At 40.6% G+C, this 21,899-nt stretch overlaps 1 protein-coding gene across 1 annotated transcript; it reads right to left on the reverse strand.

Moving 5' to 3' along the window:
* Window positions 1-3,661: 3,661 nt before the first annotated feature.
* On the reverse strand, window positions 3,662-21,763 carry LOC139726755 (HEAT repeat-containing protein 4-like). Its single transcript, XM_071637747.1, has 13 exons — window positions 20,779-21,763; window positions 20,106-20,249; window positions 19,542-19,768; window positions 18,327-18,435; window positions 17,259-17,435; window positions 15,544-15,728; window positions 14,822-14,836; window positions 10,289-10,588; window positions 9,612-9,795; window positions 8,030-8,215; window positions 6,849-7,038; window positions 5,417-5,618; window positions 3,662-4,486 (listed from the first exon to the last, which is right to left on the reverse strand). The coding sequence occupies exons 1-13, from the start codon at window positions 21,761-21,763 to the stop codon at window positions 3,662-3,664; spliced, it is 3,729 nt and encodes a 1,242-aa protein (XP_071493848.1).
* Window positions 21,764-21,899: the final 136 nt, after the last annotated feature.

Here is a 21,899-nt window from a genome sequence, read left to right on the forward strand (position 1 = left end):
CATATGTGAAACGATAATTATACAGTGTGTGAGGCTAGATTATTTCTTTTTTTATTTGGATGTGCTTTTATGATTCTGTTGAAAATGTATCGCTATGTCAGAAATGGATTTCTAGTCTGAAATCATTCACTCAATACGTTATCATTGTATTGTTCCACTAACAAATGAATGTCCTCCCCCCCCCCCTTCATATGTACATTTGAAGCAATTGTAAAAACATGAGCATGCACACACACACACACACACACACAGACAAACACATCACAAACATACATTGAGAAATATAGCACTCAGCAAAAGAAATGAATCAGAAAAAAAGAAGACTAATCAATTCACTACATATATATATATATATATATATATATATATATATATATATATATATATATATATCTTTTAATATAGTGTTTGATCACAAGACTGTACATTCACAGGAAGGCAAGACCCTTATCCTAACCCTAGCAATCTTGCACATAACATCTAAATTGTATTATTAATCGCCATTACAAACAACAATCAAAGTGGCCATTACAGGTATGAGCACATTTAGAACTCTTATATTCTGTGTCAAAATGTGCATAGATTAAGAATACCTTGCTAGTGGCTTTTATACAAATGAAGTTATATCTACAAGTGTCTATAGGTTTTATATAAACAAAAACGTATAAATATATTCCACCAAGTACCATTTTAAACATTGAATGAAATGGACATGTAATATTGTAAGGCACTTCTGCAATAGAAGAATTAAAAAAAAAAAAATCAGTCAGCACAAGTCGGGAAGTACAAAACATGTCAAGTAAAACATGGCAAAAGGACGGAATACCTTATGATTGACATGAAAGTTGAAGAGTACAAAAGATTAGATTGATTAAACTTTAACAAGTTGATCTGTTATCATAGCTCATTGTGAAATAAATAAACCCTATATGAAATTGTACACTTTCTGCAGTTCACATGCATAACACATTGCGACAGAAAGTACATATTCACTGTACCAGCCAGAGCTTGTAATAATGCAAATTCAAGTACAAATGCCAGTCTGTGATTTGATATTTCCTTTGTTCCCTTTCTTGAAAAGTGCAGTGAGCAACATGTATCAACAAGAACAAATAAATAACAAACAAGATCATGATCCCTTTCTGTGCAAGGGACTTTGGACAGTGTATACAGTGCTATGAAGATTTCTGAGCTAATTGACACTTGAGGCAAACAAAGGGTTAAACTAGATATATCGCTACGGCAACTGATATGCCTCCGCCATAATGCATGGTTCTCCTAATAGGTCTATAGAACAATGTCTTGACAATGTGTGATGACAGTTTCACACAATTGGCAAAATATTAAAATGACAGGTTTGCCACAAATGTGCTGAATGTTCACTTTCCTAGAACTAGGTTCAATTGGATGAATGATTAAAATGTCAGAGTGCAGGTATTTGGGGAACTGATGATTTTTACTTGACTTTTGACCCTTTTATAAGTTTATGCATTGAGTAATTTTCAAGGTATTGAGAAAAAGTATAATTTCAGTATCAAATGGGATAATAGCATTATCTAAACCTGGCCTTTGACCTTTGACCTCACAGTTCCAAAGAGAATCACTGTTAGGTTGAACATGCATAAATATGTAAGTTTCATGATACCTTGAGTTACTTTTGAGATATGGAGGAAAAAGTGCAATTCAACACTTTCACTTGACCTTTGACCTTTTGACCTTTGACCTTTTGGCAAGAAACTTCCAACAGAATATATATCGGGTAATACATGCATACATCAAGTTAAAAAGTAAAAAAAAAAAAAAAAACCTTCAGGCACTGCATAAATATAAGGAAAGTAGTGATATTTTGAGGAGTTGACCTTGACCTTTGACCCCCTGACCTTTGAACCATGACCCCCAACTTCCCTAGATAATCACTGCCCATTGGAACAAGCATATATCGTCGCTTGCCCGGAAGAAGGGAACGAGCGCGCGAATACGCGTAAAAATAGATTTCGAGAAAAGACCTGCATGAGGTAAGATCATAAGCAATATCATAAGATTTGTAGATTATTCATTATAGCCACTTTAGCTAGTACCAAATTGGAATATTATCTGTTCACTTGTGAATTTTCAGCAGTATTGATATTCAAATATCAAAGATATAGTCAATTGAAACTTTAAATTGCGATTTTCTCGAAATCTATTTTTTACGCGTATTCGCGCGCTCGTTCCCTTCTTCCGGGCAAGCGACGATATACTAAGTTCCATGAAGATACCTTGAACCATTTGCGAGATATGGAGAAAAACATGAATTTTCAACCTTTCTTTTTCACAAAATAACCTGTGACCTTTGACCTTTGACCCCGTGACCCTAAAATCCAAACAAAGTATTATCCCCCAAGGATATACCCTCATACCAAGTTTGATGTAAAACCACCACACGGTTCTTGAGATATCGACAAAAACAAAACGGGACGGACGTACGGACGGACGGACGGACGGACGGACGGACAACCCGAAAACATAATGCCTCCGGCCACTTCGTTGGCGGAGGCATAAAAAAACTGTGATGTGCAAAATTGACTTGATGGATGAGGGTTTTGTCACATCTGACCTCTTTATAACGAAGTGCCACTCTGTACTACACTCAGTACATGTGGCATCATTACAACATGCATCATTAATGCATACCATTTGCCAAGACTGGCGCTTACATCTGTCGAAGTCAATCTATTGACGGTGATTTCGATGGGCATTTTGAGACGTTAACCCTTCAGATTCTGGAGTTTTCTCGTAAGGTCAACACTGCCCATCATCGACGTACATAAACATTGATTATTCAGTGCTTTAGTAGAAGCCATGTTAAGTTTGTACCACGGGCATACATACTCGGGTTGGACTCGAACCAAAGAGCTCCAAACTGTATCATATCCACTAGACTACAAAGCTTCCACCTGTCAGCCAGTGATGGCTCTTATCCCTTTATAGCAGCGGAGTTGCAATGAAAAATAAAAAAAAAAAACACTGCAAGAATCACTGATTGAAATACATTGTAGATAAAACCTTACAACGTGATGTTTAAGAATCAATTATTTTTCTAATTTGCTCAACCACACAATTTGTAGCTTCCCACGGATGACAAGTTACATAGAATACCTCCATCCTGAAGTCAAATAATTCATCTAGACACACGTGGCAGCCATGTTCAAATTACAAACCTATTTTTCTTCATGTTTGAGAGTATTGCCCATTCACTTCAGATTTTAAACATTCATCCCCCAAATTGGTCAAACACTCTGATAGAGACATGTGCAACCCTGAAGACCGATGAAAGCTTAATAACCCACATCAAGTAGGTACACATGTAGGATTCACTTAGCATGAGGGTTAGCGATCTTAGAATCATTTGTGATAAGTGTCATTTCTATTGCATACATATTTTTTTTTTTTTTCAGTGGAATAAATGAATTGAAATCTGAATCTTTTTCAGGTTGTGAAGGCACAAATCATTTATTTAGTGTCATAGGTTTGTTCTGACAGGAAAAGAATATCTTACCCCCTTCCCCCAAAAAAGCTGTCATAAACTTGTGTGAATACAATGACAAACTTCTTTAGAACATGGAATGCTTGTATGCATATAGAGTAGGATACAAATTCATAGTGCAGGCAGTACTCTCTCTTAATTAGAGGGTGCTCTTGATTCGGGGTCCGGGGTTGGACGCAAAATTGACTTCTGCAACTCTTCTTCCTCATCATCCTCCAGATCATCATCGTAGGCCTCGTACTCATCGTCCTGGTCATCCTGGACGTGGTCGGCGGTGGTCTCCGGTGCCTTCTTGGTGATGCTTCTGTGTCGCTGGATGGGAGGATACGGTATGATGACTTCTCCTGATGCTGGGACGTCCACAGTCTCCATCGTGGCGTCGTCCAAGCGAGACTGCGGCACGGCGGAGCTCTGCGTCTCACTCTCCCTGTCACCCCCACTGGTGGCATCATCATCTCGTCCATCCACTTCAATCTCCTCCGTTGGGGCTTCTGGTATCTGGGTGAGCTTCCTGCGCGAGTCCCCACTGTCGTTCTCCGGTCTGACATACTCCTGATACTCCCTCATGGAGGCGGTGCCCTCGTACACCTCAATCAGCTTGTTTAACTTCTCCTCTGGAGTCCGCCTTCCTGCCGACGAGTTTCTGCCTGCAGAGGAGTTCCTCCCCACCGGGGTGATCTTCCCTACCCCGACTGGGGTGCCCGTCGTTCCAATAACCCCCGGGGCAGACTGGCTGCCTGGCTGGGACTGGGGTCTGGACTGGGGCCCGGGACTGAGGCGGTTGCCCATGAGGTCGGTGGCCACGGCGCTCCCCCTCGTACTGGGCAGGTCCATCTCTGGCGTGTCCGTGCTGTACGGGTCATCATCGATGCTGATTTGGATGGACGGAGTGATGGTGCGGGTACTGTGTTTGGTGGAGGGTCTGGTTACCGACTCACTGCGATGGCAAACCTCAGAGTTCTGAGCATAATTGAATAAAACAAGATGATGACAACTCATTTACTTCAATTTACCACAGCAAGTGAACAGTAACAATAACAATAATAGTTACAATAGCAATAAACAACAATAAAAATAACAATATGGTCTTCCTTATCAATGGTAGGCCTCTTCACTGTTACAATGACTGCTCTACCAGAGGCCCCTGCCATTATTATTTCCCTAATGTTGCCAGGTACCCACTTACACACCTGGGTATAGAGGAACATGGTGGATAAAAACATCTTGTCAAAGGACATAGGCACATGACTTGATTGGAACTCGGGACCTGTGATTATTTATAAGTCAAGAGTCTTATCCACTATAACAAAGTGTGCCCCCCCCCCCCACAAGAATATTGTAACCAATTGTGATCCAAGAGTGCACGAAACAACGATAATGCTGATTAGTTTTGCAAGTTCAGTTGTCCTCCTTAATAGCGATGGGCTGCAAGTGTCTCGAGCTCATGCTTTATCTGCAATTCATCTGTTTTTCCTCTCTTTTGTAAGTGTGTATCATCAGAAAATTGTGGAGAATTTTAATGCTGAATTTTGTTTGGGTGAAAAAAAAACAAGAACAGAATACATGATTGATATCTCAATATCAATATATTGATATGAAAGAGATTCATAGCTGGGAATTCTGATTGAGAAAATAAAGCTACACATTTACCGCTGACTCGACATTTGCTCCTGCGACACTTGCTTCAATCTTATTTTCTCAAAGGATTTAGGGTGAATGTTAGGGTTGTGATAGGGTTTCAGCCTAGGTTTAGTTTGATGTTGGTTGATGTGAGGATCAGGATCTGGGTTAGGGTTATGTTTGTGGGTAGAATTTGTTTGGCACTAGCGAGTAGATATTTCACGGAAGCAATTGTCACGGGAGGAAAATGTCAGGGAACCATATATTTACCACCAGTTCACTGGGTGCTGGAGAGGTGTCAAAGTAGCGTCTGTGCTGCACGGCCAGTTCTTCCCTCTCCTCGTTGAGGGCGATCTTGGCGGCGATGTTGTACCGGGTGCAGAGGCGGCGAACTTCATCCTTGATCTGCTGCACCATCTCCATGTCCCCGGTGGGACTGACACCGAAGGACTCCAGCGCTATCGCCAGTTGTCTGCGTGGTGAAAAAGAGAGAAAAAAGTATGTGTGACCGCCCAGCTCAACCCCAACCCCCCCCCCCAAAAAAAAAGAAAGTTGGCGAAATGAATTTCCACTTTTCTATATGATTTAAAAGAGCATGCTGTAAGCTTTACCATCCTAACCCATGCTAAAAAAGTGATTGAAATAAGAGAGTTAAGAGGTAAAGTTTCATAGAAAAAGGAGAAAAAGAATTGAAGATTAGGGTCACTCAGGCGTGCCGTGCAGAAGTATCAATGAAAACATGTTCTATTTTTCACTGAAAGCTGCCTGTCCACAAAACATGGCCCGAAAAAAAAAAAAGAGTGTGAATATCTAAATTGTGGTTTTGTCACCAAATTTTGACAGTAGGTAGAGAAAAGATAACTCTCCCAGGTAAGACAAACTTTAAAGATTTGAGTCAGTCAACCCAAATGACACATTTTGGTCCATTACAGAGAATCCCTATTGGTGTACATACCTATTGTCATGTATTTGTGTAGTCTGCACCAAAGTTTCAAGGCAGGCAAGTACAAAAGTATTAAATTACATTTATGCCACATATCATATTTTGTGCCAGATATGATTTCTTTGTGTGGAAAGTTGCTTCCTTTTGTGAGTAATGATTGACATTGCGAATGCCAACAAAGATCATCCATTAAAGATTCCAGAGACTAACATGAAACTGAAGAGGAAGAGTTAATTTGAGAATGCCAGGACCAACACACAGAATCCAGTTGCATCACAATAATAAGTTGCAAAATCTTGTCAGGTTGTGCATCAGCATTGGGGAGCCTAAATGCCTCACACTACATTTATAATCAAAAGACTGAGATATGAAGCATCATTGTGCCAATCAGTAATCACATTGTGGGGCAAATTAGAAATAACTGGTCGAGAAAAGAACATGAAAATATTATCAACCCTGAGGTCCACAGTTCAAGTTCCTTGGCGGCAGTGACTAAACCCTGAGGCAAGTCACTTAATCACGATTGCATAATCCTTTGTAGGGGAAAGCAGTTGGTCACATGGTTGCTTGCTTAAGAGCAATCACTTTTTCCATGGCAGCCATGTACTTCAAAACATTTATATCTATATATTAAATCTAAAGTTTATTAGTGGCCAAGTGATGAGACTTTGATATTTGGATGGTAGAAAAACAATGCTTGGAAAAGGTCAAGGGTCAAGGGTTACTACATAATAGCTGAGCACTGCACACATTACATACTCTCTGACGGTCTCGTCGGGTTCCACCAGGAGTTTCTCCTGCAGCATGGGCGGTATTTCATCGTCCTTCATCTTCAGCTTGACCATGGTGCGGCAGGCCTCCGCCCGGACCCCGGCCTCGGACTCGAACCGCAGGGCCCAGAGAACCGCGCTCTTGATGTGCTGGTTGCATTCGCCTATGTCTCCGAGGGCTACCAAGATCAAGGGAAGACAGAAAAGCAAAAAACAAGGGCATTATTAACAGGCATGTACATTTATTACCATAACAGAAAGCTGAATGCCAGGCCCATGGGAGGAATGAATAGAGGAGGGTATAAACTCATAGGAGAGCAAAGGAACACCCCGTCCCATTCACGTAAGTGAAGTTAAGTCATGTGCATTTTGCCCTCCTCATTTTCAGTGTGTACACATACAAAACTTGGTGTGTCGTCACAGCCTATAAGCTTTAATCTTCCGAGTTATAGCCTTCATGCTTTAGTCTTCTAAGATAGTGCATCAGAATCAAGGAACAGAAATGTCTCACACAAGTCCATCTGCTTCCTCTAAATACATCACAAAATGCCCCCCTTAAGAAAAAAGACCATTCCTCAAACTAACGTCTCATTTAAAAAAATGAATACATTTTGTTGCTGTTGTCTCCACTTGGTGCTTATTATTTTCTTTTACCTCAGAAAAAACAAATATTTGATAGGGATGCAAAACCATAAATCATAACCATTATCATTGTAAGTGGCTCTTGTAATTCTTTCTTAGAAACCTGATTTTGAGAACACGGGCATATCCCTTTGAAGTGAAAGTCATTGCCCACATCCACTCCAGTGTACTACAAAGAACATGCTGTCACAATCTCTGACATTATCCAGTTCTGCCCGAGTAAATGACAAAGTGGTAATAGATAGAACAAGAAATCGACATACTGTAAAACGAGGAATGTTCCAGTGCATTTTCATTTCGCAAATTTCGCGAGAGCCAAGATTCGCGATATTAAAATGCACATGTCCTTATCTACACTATATACATTGAATGTTAGAGGCAACTCGCATATACTTCATGCCGCGAAAAAGGCCATCGGCTCCAATTCGCGAAAATTTCATGCCGCAAAAATATTGTGTTTTACAGTACACCCTACAATACCACACATGAGCCTTTTCCCTAATCATCAAGGTCAGATGCGAGGAGTACCTTTGAGTGCATGAGCCTTGACTTTCCAGTTGCTGTCGAACTCGGTGAGAAAGAGGAGTTTGTTCAGGACGTCTGGGTCTTTGATGCTGAGCTTACTCGCTGTCTCTGTGGTGGCTATCCGGACTGCGATGTACGCATCATCGAAGCACTTCAGGTAGGATGGGAGGAGTCTAGCTGTCATGATGCCTGATGGTGAAGAATAGACGTATTGACACTTCAAATCTTTAACTCTTTATGTGCCAGGTTCGCACGCCCAACTCAGTGGACGGCATGCCAAGTTCGCATATTCTGCTCAAACGCACAAACCCGCCAAAACCTATTAATAAATCGCCAAATGCCGCAACACAATGAAAGCATTCCTTGCAAAATCCATTTCTGTCGCATGAAGCTTGCAGTTTCCTACTGGATTTGCGAGTAGATTCCAAGTCTCTATCAGAGTTTTGTGTGCAAAAGTCGTGGCACCACAATAATGTAGCTACTGGTCATTTGGAAGAAAAACATTCATAGATTGGTAATACAATTTTCATTAAAGCTAAGCTTGGCATTTTCTCTACAACTTTGCTCATTACTTTTCCATCGTAACAAAAATCTATATACATTACATAGATTTCAAAAACATAATGTTTTAAACTATGTCGTTGTCTCAGAATTATGTGGCACAAAGGGGGTTTACACCATGGCATATAAAGAGTTAACAGCCATGGTGTAAACCCCTCCATGGGTCACATTATTCTGCGACCGCAAGGCATGAGCGCTATTGGAAAACATTCCGTTTTTCAATAAGCCATTTTATAGAAGCATTTGTGCTAGAAATGCAGTCCAGCAATGTTGTAGGGGAAAATGCAAATTTTGCTGTGAAGTAAATATCATGACAAAGCTATGGCCATTTTCCTTGCAAATGGCCAACATTAAAAACATAATCCTAAAACAGACTGCAAAACAATACTGTAGGGCCTATACTATACTAGGACATGATTACACATTCTTTCATGACTGAATCTGGGAGGCATGACTTCTTGAAGACAAAACCTTGACAGAAAATCAGAATTTCCTCAAAACATCCCTATGGAACACTGCTATTTATTGTAGTCACAAGGCACTGCAAGTTATATGTGTAAAGAATGGAACAGCTAGTAAATCTGTCAGTGTACTCTGGCATATTGTGAATTACCGGTATTGCTTTATTCATGTACGGTTTTGCATTTGAGCAATATATACGAAGTTGGCAAAGCCATCAATTGAGTAAGAAATCCAAACTTGGCACACAAAAATTTAATGATCATTCATTCTAAACATAACCATGATGAGAGTCTCTTCCACGAGTCAGTCAAGAGTTTTCAGGTCATTAGGTACAGCTTGGGGAAATCTTTGGAAAATGCTTAGATAAGAAGCTGCATGTTGCATAGCTCAGGATCCCACGCTGGATCCATTGAAGTCTGTGGGATGGCACCAGTTCCACCCCCATCAGCTTGAAGACTTTAACTCGCTTCAAGATACCACTGCAAAGTATAACACCAAGAACAGGAAGACAGTGGATTTTTCCACAAAACTATCAAACGTACTAAAGAAAAACAATACTTACCCAAATGTCCAATTTTGTGGAGGGCATCAATGCGGTCCCTCTCGCTGCCGTTCAGCAGACGGTCCCTCAGTTCGTCGTGTACATCCTTCCCGTGACCGGTACGGCCGAGGGTCTGTGCCGCAGTCTTCCTCACCTCCCGGTGCCAGTCATTCCACATCAGGTCGCTAAGCTTGTGGGTGATATCCTGGCAGGTAGAGCAAAGTGAAAATTACCATCAAAAAAAGAAAAAGAAAAAATGAAATGCATTACTCACAATGCGTCTTTTTTCATTGGGTATGACCAGGGAGGTAGAAACTCACTTCCCACCTCCCTGGTATAAACTTTGCATGAAACAATTCATACAGAGTGAAATGAGCCTACAATTGTACCTGTACTTCTTTTCCATAAATCTCCATCCTTCCCAAATTCAGGTGCTTTGAAATTTTTACAATAAGACCAACCCACTGAATGATAGAATTTGTATTTAAAAAAAAAATGAGGGTAATGGGTAATTGTAATAATGAGGGAGAAGAGAAATTATGTCTTCAAGAATATGTGCCCATGAAAATGACAATAAACATACAATTTTGGACAGTCCTTCCCTAGTATGTAGCAACAATGAAAGAAAAACCCAAATTCTCTGTGTAGACCCCAACAATGGCTGGCAGAATTATGGTGCATACAGTGGGGGACAATACCTTATTGATGGTGCCATAGAGGCGTGGCAGCACCCGACAGGCGATGATGCGGTGCCTCCAGCTGGTGCTGTTCAGTTGCTCGGCGATCATCGAGTGGACGATGGACGACCCGCGGCTCAGGTTGGTCAGCAGTCTCACGCACTGTTCGTGCCTGACCATGTTCTCGCTGTCGAATAGCTGCTTGACCAGCTCGCCCACGACGAAGGAGTCGCAGACGCCAGCATGCGCCAGGCACTGCGCCGCGGCCCAGCGCTCGGGTGCACTCCCGTCTTTGATCACCCCTTTCAGGAGCTTTCGAGCCTAAAGAGGAGAGAAAGAAAAAAATGCAATTAAAAAATGCTGAAAGCTCATTAAAGGAAATATTGCATTTGTGGGAGACCTGTGAAGCAAAGCAGGCATAAAAATTCAAATTTTGAATCAAGAATAGGAAACTGTATCTAACATACTGGCAAACTTCTCTTTCAAAATATCACCATGATGCATTTGTCGTGCAACAACCATGCTCTCTAAACAGGAATGAAATCAGATGATTAATACACAGCTCACACTGTACAGCGGGACAGGCATGGCATTTTCAGGTATAATTGTCATAATACATACTGTTTGCTTTATTTATTGCTGTGCTATGTCACAGGTCATTGAACATAGGCAACAAAGGGTTTTTCTAAGTCTGTCTGACAGATAATGAAATGAAGAATCACATGATTTGCATGCACAAAATTGTTGCAGCCAGTCAATGAACATCCTATTCTGCCTGCATTCTTTTTTTCGGGGGGGGGGGGGGGGGGATGGTCTGATGCATGCAGCAACAGATTAACATCAGGGGATACTCTTTTTGTTTTGATGTTGACATGTTTTTTCAATGACGCTTGCTGCTTTTTATGTAGAGTTTAAAAAATACTAGTTAACGTAGGCACTTTTTACAAATATATAATCAATGTGATATACGTGGTACACACATGCACACAGGCACAGGCACAAATTCATGGGGAATATTCAATAAATGCAGGTCAAATGGGTAGAGATACTGCATTATACACATTTAATTTCACAAATACAGATATTAGGAGTAAAAGTACAGCTTTACAAAAGAGGATTAGTTGTATGGTTGTTACCTTGAAGTGGTTGAGAAACAGAGACAGGGATGTTACAAAAAGACCACACGGAGCTGCTATTTGTCTTGAAGCGCAGTCTATGTCCCATGCAACTCTATGCCCCCTGAACATCACCAAGTAGCTGAAGAACTTAAGGTTCTCTGACTCTTGGTAGACTCGAGTCTAAGTTGAGTTGAGCTCAAAACACCCTTCGGCACCCTAACGACTCACGGGGGACCAACTCTGTACCTTAATTGTGACTGAAGGTTGGTTGAAATGGATCCAGAGCACCAGTCTTCAACCCGAGAATCATGTTCCATCAATGAACGTTTGCCAGCATGCGCATATGCAAGGCACATCTGTTTCATACCTAACGGCAGATTTCCAAAATTACCTTTGTGAATTCAGGCGTTCGAGTCAGAGTGAACCGAATGGTTCGAGACCAACAGCTGTGCACACTGCACTAAAAGTGGCTCAAGCGCTTATGGAATTAATACCTTCTGACACCCTAAGGACTTAGGCTTCACCAACTAGCTCAAAAACATCACTCTGCACCTGATCACACAATTGAACCTTGGCATCTTAGCATACCAAGATCAAAAACCACCACAAAACCCCATGCCTCATGAAACAGGACCCTGTTGCATAAAAGGATGCAATCAAACGTAAATACGAAAATCAAACATAAGTCAGATATCAGCCAACCACCTAGAATTGAGTACTGAGAGACTTACGTTTACTGAATTTCTAACTTATGTTTGGTCTCAACTTATGCAACAGGGCTCAGGTAACGGAACACCGGCCAACTTGCGCCCTGTGACAGAAGGTAGATGAGTTAGCTCAAAGACCCCAGTTTGCATCACACCTTATCACTTCCATTGCACCTCCCACCTTATGATTAAAGGGATGGTATGGTTTTGGTTGAGAAGGGGGATTCATGTTTTTACTTTTTGCAAGATAATTACACTGTCGAAACCACTTAAATGACATATCAAAGACATACAATTTGAAGAGGAATTCAAAGTTTATTTGATGAAATTCCGTTTTGAAATGGCTAGAGGTATAAAAAAAACAAAGTAAAACAAAGTGGTCCTCATAAAAGATGGGACCCACCTTTTACTGATATCAAAACCTCTTTGTTTCTGGATATCTCAGCCATTTCAAAACCAATTTTCATCAAATAAACTTTGAATTCCTCTTAGAATTGTACGCTCTTTGATATTTCATATAAGACGTTTCTAATTATCTCATAAAATGTTAAAACCTGAATCCCCATCTCAACCAACACTATACCATCCCTTTAAAGAACACCACTCATTGATAATCACCCTACAACTCCCACACACAATTTAAATTACATGTGATAGATCGCTGTCCTTTCTATGCAAGAACATCACTCTGCATCCTATTATGGAACGCAGACCAGCCCTATTCCAGAACATCACTTTTTGTGCTCCGACTCTAAAGGTGGCTTGAGAGATACCATAGCAGACGGCATCAAGATCTTGACTTCTCAAATGTCTCTTGTTTCTCTTACTCTCATCTGATCTGTAGATTAGTCTGCCAATACCTGCTTCTAACGAAGCGTTGTGATCTCGTTCGAGCCAAGTAAAAATGTCACACAAACCGATGGCAATAAGTATTAATCATTTAGTCTGTAAACTGGTGCACATAGACTTGAAATTACACTGTGCAAAAATGTATGGTTTAGACATGTTAGTAATATTTGTACTGATATTTTTCTCCGATAAACAAAAACATAAGGAGCATTCAAACTGACATAGTCACATGGTTATGACATTTCTGTTAATGGTGCATTCCCACCAGCAGTATAGGTAATTATTCTTATCAAAATAAAATTCTAATACTTCTTTTTTTATGCAAAATGACATGCATGTAATACTGTGTTACAGGTTGTTTCCTAGAATGTATATAATTGTTCAAAAACATGCAAAGCTGTTTGCATTTATGATGTAGCTGTGCAAGGACAATCCATTTTTTTTTTCAATGATGATGTGTGATAAATTATGTTCACTAAAATAGATAAGGGGCTCATGACAAATTTGTAAAGCTCATCTCCAAAATCTATGAAATATGGACATGAGGTATTATTGAGAAGAAAGCATTACTTGCTTACAGACATGGATCTGTAAATAATTTTTGAAGTTTCAAAGTATGCTAAGCATTGGCCCCTGAAAGAGATAACGGTTTAACTCGTCGCAAGCAGACATAATGAATGGATTAAAAGTGTCTGCTTCATTTGTGTTGGTTTCTTATCAAATTTACTTTATATATGTATATATATATATATATATATATATATATATATATATATATATATATATATGTAGAGGAATGAAACGCTTAATTCTTTAAAATACTTCTGCAGAAAACCAATGAAAACCAAACGAGGAAACACGCCTTGAGAATCGTAGTCTTTAAATGTACATATCAAGAAATATGGTTGCAAGAGAAATTTTGAAATGCTGTTCATTGTAAAGACAGAAAAAAAAGTTTGTTGTTATAGAGAATGATATGCTCTGAATGATTTTTCATATATGTTCGAATATTATATTTGCATGGTTTCTATTTCAGAGAGTACATGTATAAATAGACAGAAAAATGTTCATATAGGCAGCAGCATGATTAAAGTTTGAATCCTACTGAGATTATGGTTAAAGGAGACCTGCACTTGAATTATTGGTCATCTGTTTGCGCAAATCTTTAATTCAAAGACGTCTCTTGAGACATGTAAGTACTTGTTGTGTGTTTGCATTTATAATGGTTGCAAAGTCGTATCAATGTTACATGTAGAAACTTCATCAACCACGAGTGTTTTGCTTTGCAAACTAAAAAAGCATATTTGAATTCATTGACTGATTTTCTCTAACATCAATGAATTACAAAATATGTTTATTTAAAAAGATAATAATTCATTTGTTGTTTTTTTCATGTTACCCTCTTTGCATGAAAAAGTGCAACATACCTTTAGTAAAGTCGTATCAATGTTACATGTAGAAACTTCATCAACCAGGAGTGTTTTGGTTTGCAAACTAAAAAAGCATATTTGAATTCATTGACTGATTTTCTCTAACATCAATGAATTACAAAATATGTTTATTTAAAAAGGTAATAATTCATTTTTTTTTTCATGTTACCGTCATTGCATGAAAAAGTGCAACATACCTTAGTATGGTTATCTGAGTCGTACACTAATACATACACATGTTAACTTGGAGTCAGTTTGGGCAAGTAGAGGTGACCATTCAATATTAGTTATCGGATAGAGATGACTAATACAAGTAATTTTGAGCTGAAAGTTCCATGTGTTAGAGAGTTGTGAAAATGAGACGCCATAGGTTTGAGTCGATTAGCACAGCACAAGATATGGTGAGAATCGTTTGTTCCCCACAGCAAAGAGCACATTTTCACATCTTACCTGTTCGTAAGGGGGCTACACGTCCACAAATCATGAAAGCAATATTGTGAAAGAGTCGATAAAATAAATAGACTGCATGCACAAGAAAATAGCGAGGAGCAAATTAAATCATCTAAATCAGTATAGCAAAACTACATACTACAAAGAGTTCAGCTAAAATTAAGATACAGTCTTGAATATGTTGAAGTGTTAGTAAGGTCCCATGGATCCTCTACATTTTTTGACATGTTTTCTTGTACAATATAAAAGCACTTTCTAAAATATAAAGAGATATTTTACTTGTTTCTGTTTTTTTAGGAAATAAAAATGTGGGCATGCAACATACACAGAAAGATAGGAAACAGTAAAACATATTAAAAGATATGCACATGGCAATACGTGTAAAGAAAAGGAAGAAACATGTTCATCAAATGTCCTCAAATGGACATCAAGCGACCACTGCTATGGTTGTTTGTAAATGATACAGAACCATTAACATCTATAAAAGTGGAGCCCGAGCATCCGTAGATATTTACTACTAGTGTATTGTAACAAAGGACATGCACACAAAAACACAGTGGCTATTCAATGGACCATTGATGCATGGTGACGATTGATCTTAGTATACCAGCGACATCTGTAAAATTTGACACCAGTGTGCGATAGTTTTTACGAAGATTTACACACACACACACACAAAATGGACCAGGTGGCTGGTGGGGAGACTAACACGATTAACTCACCTCTTCATTGGGTCTGTTGAGCGTGTAGAGTGCGATAGCCGCCGTAACACACACCCTGGGACTAGGGTCGAAGAGGGCCTTCTCCACACACTGTAGGAGCTTTTGGGGCAGGACGCCGTGTGAATTCATGTCTTTCTCCACCTTGCTGAAGATGCCCGTCAGTTTGCCTTTGCCCTTGCTTTTGCCTATCAGCACGATGGAAGAAAATTTGGTGAGGGCCCATATACAGCTGTATCATGTAACTTTGACACCACACTCAAGGACGTCTAAAAGTTATAATTCTCTAAACACACACAAAAATGATACCTCCACAAGACCAATGACAGCTAGCATTTTAATGAACAGATTTCACAGCTAAAATACTGTGTAAGCTGTTGTGTCTGCGAGGGTTTAATTTTCGGCAAATTTCCCGAATCAATGTTGGACCATGAAATTAACAACACACGATAATATCTCAAACTGACAGGCATTGGTGCACTTATAATGGTGTCAGTGTCAAAATCACAAAAACGACATCATGCGAAAACATCATTCCTCATTTGCAGAAATATCTGCACGCAAAAATAACAGCTTACAGGGCCGGCAGAGCGTTTTCAAAAGTATGGGGGGGGGGGGGGGCACTTCCGGGTTTCTTCAGCTGACAAGCAAAAAAAAAAAGGTCTTCAGCCCCCCAAAATAACCTTACTGCGTTCGCACTTCAAGGTCTCTATCTATTCCATTTCTTTCCAGTGCCTCTTACACACTTCCAGGGTAAAAAAGTGGGGGGCCCAAAGTGGTGACACCTTTTGTATTCCTGTGTATGGTACAAAAAAAGTGGGGGGGGGGGGTCCGAGCCCAGCCCCCCGGTTCCGCCGGCCATGGCTTATACAGTGATCAAAACAAAAGCTTTAAAATCCATACTGAAAGGGCCACAGATTTTGCACCAAGCTGTGAAAAAGCTGTGATATTGATCTTTGTAATTTACATTGATAATGAGACTTAAAAGAAGCTTACATGGAAAATTGAAGTGGTGCAATGATAGAAGCAGTGATATAAAACACATTACCAGCACAAGGAGAGTCCAACAACATTGAAAGCAATTGGTGTCGGCTACACTCATGGGGTGGTATTCTGAAAATCTTCCTAAGTTTCTTCCTAAGTTTCTTCCTAAGTCAGAAACTTAGGAAGTGCCTAGGAAAGACAAAATTGGTATTCTAAAATTTCTTCCTAGGCACTTCTTAATGCAAATTAGGCCATCCTTATCCCCACCCACGTCCTTTCCTAAGCCAATACGAAATGCCGTATCTTAAGGAACTAACCAATGACAATCGCATATTACTATGACGTAGGGTCAAATGCACGAGAGCGCGGCATGTCCCCTTTCTCACGCTCATTTCGTGCATCAAAGTACATGTGCGCGCAATGACTGACAAGCGCGCCTATCACGATGCTTGCAGTTTGCTATTCTTAACAACGTACTTAGGACAGGGGTGGAGCTTTCCTAAATATTTTCCTAAAATTCTTTCCTAAGTGCATTCTAGAATACCAACCTCTTCCTAAGTCAAAAATTTGCATATTCCCACCCCCTTCCCAAGTTTCTTCTTAAGTGTACTTAGGAAGAAACTTAGGAAGAAATCCTCACTTAGGAAGAAATTTCTTCCTAGGAAGGATTTCAGAATACCACCCATGGTCTCGAAAGGGGTCAGAAGCCAGGACACTCGATACCACATGCTCACCTGTGATAGGCACACTGCCTGGATCGTCGGGTGGCCTGAAGGTCGCCGCCCTAGCGATGGTTGCTATGGCCTGCAGGCGCACGTGCTCGTTGATGTCCTCCATGTCCTTGCTAAGGTCGTTGATGGAGCTGTCATACCACTTACTGCCCATGTGCCACTTGGTTCTCCACTCGTCGACTGAGGGCAGTATGACAGAATCAACACGCGGTTGACTTTGCAATTTACAAACATTAACATCCACAGAAGGTCTTTGACAAAAGTTCTGCTTCAAATATGATTAAATGATGCACAGCGATGGTTTGAACAATTATTCACCCCTTTGATATATTTAAACCAGGGAAATATGTCAGACAAAAGAATTCAAGCCTCTTCCTGAAATCCTCTCTGAAATATCATTGCATAATACCAGACATGATCATAAACCTAAGGGAGGGCTGGAATTACTCTGAAATTGTAATCACAAACCAAAATTCACGATTGTGGAGATGCACGCAATAAGAAGCCCTAATTCCACCTTCACGATTGTAAAAACATTTCACATAATTCATCAATGTTCAAAGATATTCATGAACATAACAAACTCAAAATTAAAAACCAAAATGTAATGAATTAGTCTGTAATCCAGACTTCAGGATATAACTTGCGGCAGCACAAATCTAAGTCATCCAACTACTCCATTTGAATGATGAATATGTCATTAAGTGAATTAGGGATGATTTTGCCATGCTTGTATGTGTAGGCATACTATTTGACTAGGCAATGTTGTTTGAACCACCTATATACAATTGTAGTGCAGGTCACAACAAACGAGAAATATGATTAAAAAATCTACATTGTATGATCATCCTGATGACTCAGGGCGACTGAAATTTCATAACTTTCCTCGTGACAAATTAGTATCTTAGATTGCAACCCATCAAATCTTTCTTACAATGACATACATAAGGGTCATTCTGGAACAACTCTACAAGGCCAGCACTGGCATGAACCATGCTGCTAATACACATCCTAGATTTAGAACGATAGAAGTGTGAGCAAGTTGCAGACATGGGAGAGAAGAAGACACACCTAGTTGAACCAAGGAGGGGTTTTCCCTGTGCCTCTTCAAAGTGCTGGGATCTGGCTCTCTGTGCGCCTCAGGGTCGTACCCAGCTTCATGGATGTCCATCAGCTCCTCCTACAAACCAAACACACAACAAAACGTCATCCATGAATGAACATGTCATTTATACTTTGGTTAGAAAATAAGACATTAAAAGTTTATGTTAGAGTGAGGATGACAGATATGTGATATTTACTTGTCTATTACACCAGAAAATACAAACATAGTAAAGGGTGAAAACTAAACTAATATACAGCAAAATGCCCTGGTGTTGATTTCATTCCCTTACAAGATAAAGGCCCATCCACTTTTTTTGTATGTCAACTTGGAATGTAGTTAATATAATAGCTCTGATGTCAGTGCCATCAATTACCTGGTAATTTCAGTGCTCTAATGCTCCATTTCTAATGCAATTATTACCTCCCCGTCTAAACACACACACACACACACAAATGTAAGCAACCAAAAAAACAAAGAAGAAAAATGCCCAGATGTATATATTGATATTTTCTTTTCCTCCACTTGATCAACATGACAGGGAGACTGAAAAAAAAAAAAATGAAAATCAGGAACAGAGAGCATGACAATATTTACATGCATGTATTTCTGAGACCTAATTGAGCAAAATGGTGCAATGAAACAGTGCCAGATATGTGACGGGCAATTACAACCCAAGAGCAAGTGTTTGAACAATGCTGAGAAAGCTCAAGTGGCCCACGATTCAAAGAAGACACCAGCAGATTCATCTGGCAACGCTGTACAGAATCCACTTTGACCTGGTTGACATTAAATGGGACGACCATCTTAAACCTTTGTCTTCGATCACCGAGGGCCACACATGCCGTTTCAGGACCCCAGTCTGCACACTTCCCAGGCTCTGGCTTCCTTCTTCTTCCCACGCAGAAGCAGGGAATGGATTGCACTCAAGGAGGATCAAGCCGACTTCCCACCACTTGATGATTTCCAGTTGGTAATTACGGGAAGTCACACTTTAGCAAGCAGTCCTACAATGTATTTTTAACTGCACGTCACTGTAAATATATGCATCGAGATCCAAAGTCAGTGCTCATAGTTCAATTAATGTGTGCTCACCACACTGCAGTGTGATTAATTTTCAGACCTGAAGGATACACTACAAATGGAAGAAGAAGAAGAAGAAGAAGCAGAAAATGGAATCTCACCTGCAGTGGTTCTGGAAGCTTGTTCCACTTTTTGTAGCCATGGCGTGGCAGTTCCGTCTTCTTCTGTCCCTCTTTCCCACTCTTTTTCTTCTTCTTCTTCTTCTTTCTACCCTCCGTGTGCCACAGCTGGGGGTCCTGTGGGAAGCTTGCCTGGGTGGAGAGCTGGTAAACATTCCCCGAATCCAGACTGAGCTTATTCGTGCCAGGTTGGTGGATCACCTTGGCACCTTTCATTATCAGTTTGGGTTTGGGTAGGAAGGAAGGAGCAAGGAAAAAGAAAAAGATTACATTTTCAACACAGTTTGGAAAGAAAGCCAGGGAATACTTTCATACAATTATGGGCTTGCAGTTACACAAAATTTCCCTGTTGTACACCAAGCATGCCTCACTGTTCCATGAAACTTAGAGATGTGAGAACATTCCAAATGTATTATGTTTAAAGTCAAAATTTGAAGAAGCTATGTCTGAAGTGTGACACAGTTAAAAAATTGCTATTCACTAGTACTGTACATATATGAAAATACCCTCAACTCAACGTAACCAGCATTATATGGAGAAACATACCCAACAGCCACTCCTGCTGATATTGGTTTTGCGTATCTAGCATCTTGTCTCCTATGGCCGGGTTCATCACGTCTTTGAGGGTCGGAGGTGGCTTCGGTTTTCGACGAAATACCTGTATGTCCTTGGCCGTTGAGTTGATTGCACCTGCACATGTGAAGAAATGAGAAATCCAATTAGGTAAATCTCACCCTTGCTCTATGAATGCTAGAAACAAGATATGTTAGCTTCCATTCACATACATTGTTTATGACATAATATTGCTCACAGTGCAAGAAGAGTCTCGACTCATTCTCCCTTTAGCTTGTATTTTGTAGCTTAAACAATACTAGATATTTCTCTGCAAAGATTAACTCCTCTGATGCTTTCTCTAAAAGAACACATACATTGTATTTAAGCAAAAACGAACTTGCTTCAGTTTGATCAAAATCTTTAGAGGGTATCCTCCTCTGAACAAGACTCATTCAAATTTTGATGTTTGTGCTATGTTAGGGTTTAAAAAGAAATGTTCTCTTAGAAAATGAAATTTGGCATTATATTGGCAAACATATTATGATGTCCTGAACTTAAGAATACAAAATGGTAAAATATGCAGTCAATATCAGCAACATTGCAATGTAATTGATGTGATGTGTACTTTGTTCTTCTTCTAGCTAAGATCCATCAGATTACTCACCTAGGGCATCAATAGCAAGATGTCGTTGAGCTTTACCCCCACCCCCTGGCAGACGGTAGAATGACGCCAAGGGTTTTGAATTCATATCGACTTCTTCCTCTTCTTGCTCATCCTTCTCTCCTTCCTGCTCCTTGGACGCACGACCCCTGGCCACCTCAGCCGAGGAGCGCTGCTTGGAGGTCCTTGAGGCAGCCCTATGCTCGGGATCGGTAGTTCCTGGCTCACTCAAGCTAACATCATCCCGTATCAAGGTGTCATCTTGCGAGGACTCGCCGTATGTTTCATTCAGGAGCTTCGCCAGACGGTCCTTCTGAGGGCCCTGCGGTGTGCGTTCGTTGACAATCCACCTCGCTGTGGCCTTGCTCAGATTCATCAGGACATGGGAGTCCCAGTTCTCCGATTCCTTGGGTCTCATCTTGGGCCCCTGGTGCCAGACTGCCTCAATCTCCTCATTGTTCTCATCTTCATCGGCCTGGGGAGCCTGTGTCAGGAAGGTCTCTTTTCCCTTCAGCACGGTTCCAACCTCAGAGACAATCTCATCATCCCTGTCCGGTATTATCTTCTTCTTTTTACGTTGCAGCGGCTTGAGTCTGTGCTCGGACACAGTGGTGATGTGACACGGTGCGTGCTTCTTCTCCGATCCCCTCTGGTTGTGACGCCCGATGATGCCAATCTTTCTGATGGGCTTTTTCTTCACAACACCACTGGCATCAAAGGCTTCTTTCAAGTCGGCTTTGTTGTACGGCAATGTGTGAGCTGCATGCTTGCGGATCACTGCCTCACTGAAGAGCATGTCCGTACTGATCTTCTTGATGTAGTCCTCTTGGAGTTTGCCCTGGACATCCTGGGTGCGCGTCGGAGGCAAGCTCTGTGACAGGAAAGAGAACTGGCTCCTGACCCGTGTTTCATCGGAGCCAACTTGGGGTACCTTGACGCGGTCGGCACAGGGAAACAAGAGGGGGCGGGAGAGCCTCTCAGTCTCCATGATTGGTCCCAACTTGAAAACCAGCGTGTTTATGTTTCATCCATGGTCCTGCTGAACAATGGAGTGGGAAATCACCTTAATACATTTGCATTGCATTACATAAATATTGCTCAATTCTTTTCCTTGTAAAATACTG

This window comes from Diadema antillarum, unplaced genomic scaffold, assembly GCF_040938485.1.
Source record: "Diadema antillarum isolate AM-2024a unplaced genomic scaffold, OU_Dant_1.0 seq00000098_RagTag, whole genome shotgun sequence".
In the NCBI taxonomy this organism is placed as follows: Eukaryota; Metazoa; Echinodermata; class Echinoidea; order Diadematoida; family Diadematidae; genus Diadema; species Diadema antillarum.

Coding starts and splice junctions, on each gene's coding strand:
- LOC139726755 (XM_071637747.1), bottom strand. CDS start 21,763: ATGGAGACTGAGAGGCTCTCCCGCCCCCTCTTGTTTCCCTGTGCCGAC. Junction 18,436..19,541: donor AGCTTCCAGAACCACTGCAG/GTGAGATTCCAT, acceptor TTTGGTTTGTAG/GAGGAGCTGATGGACATCCA. Junction 15,729..17,258: donor AGGCAGTGTGCCTATCACAG/GTGAGCATGTGG, acceptor TCGTGCTGATAG/GCAAAAGCAAGGGCAAAGGC.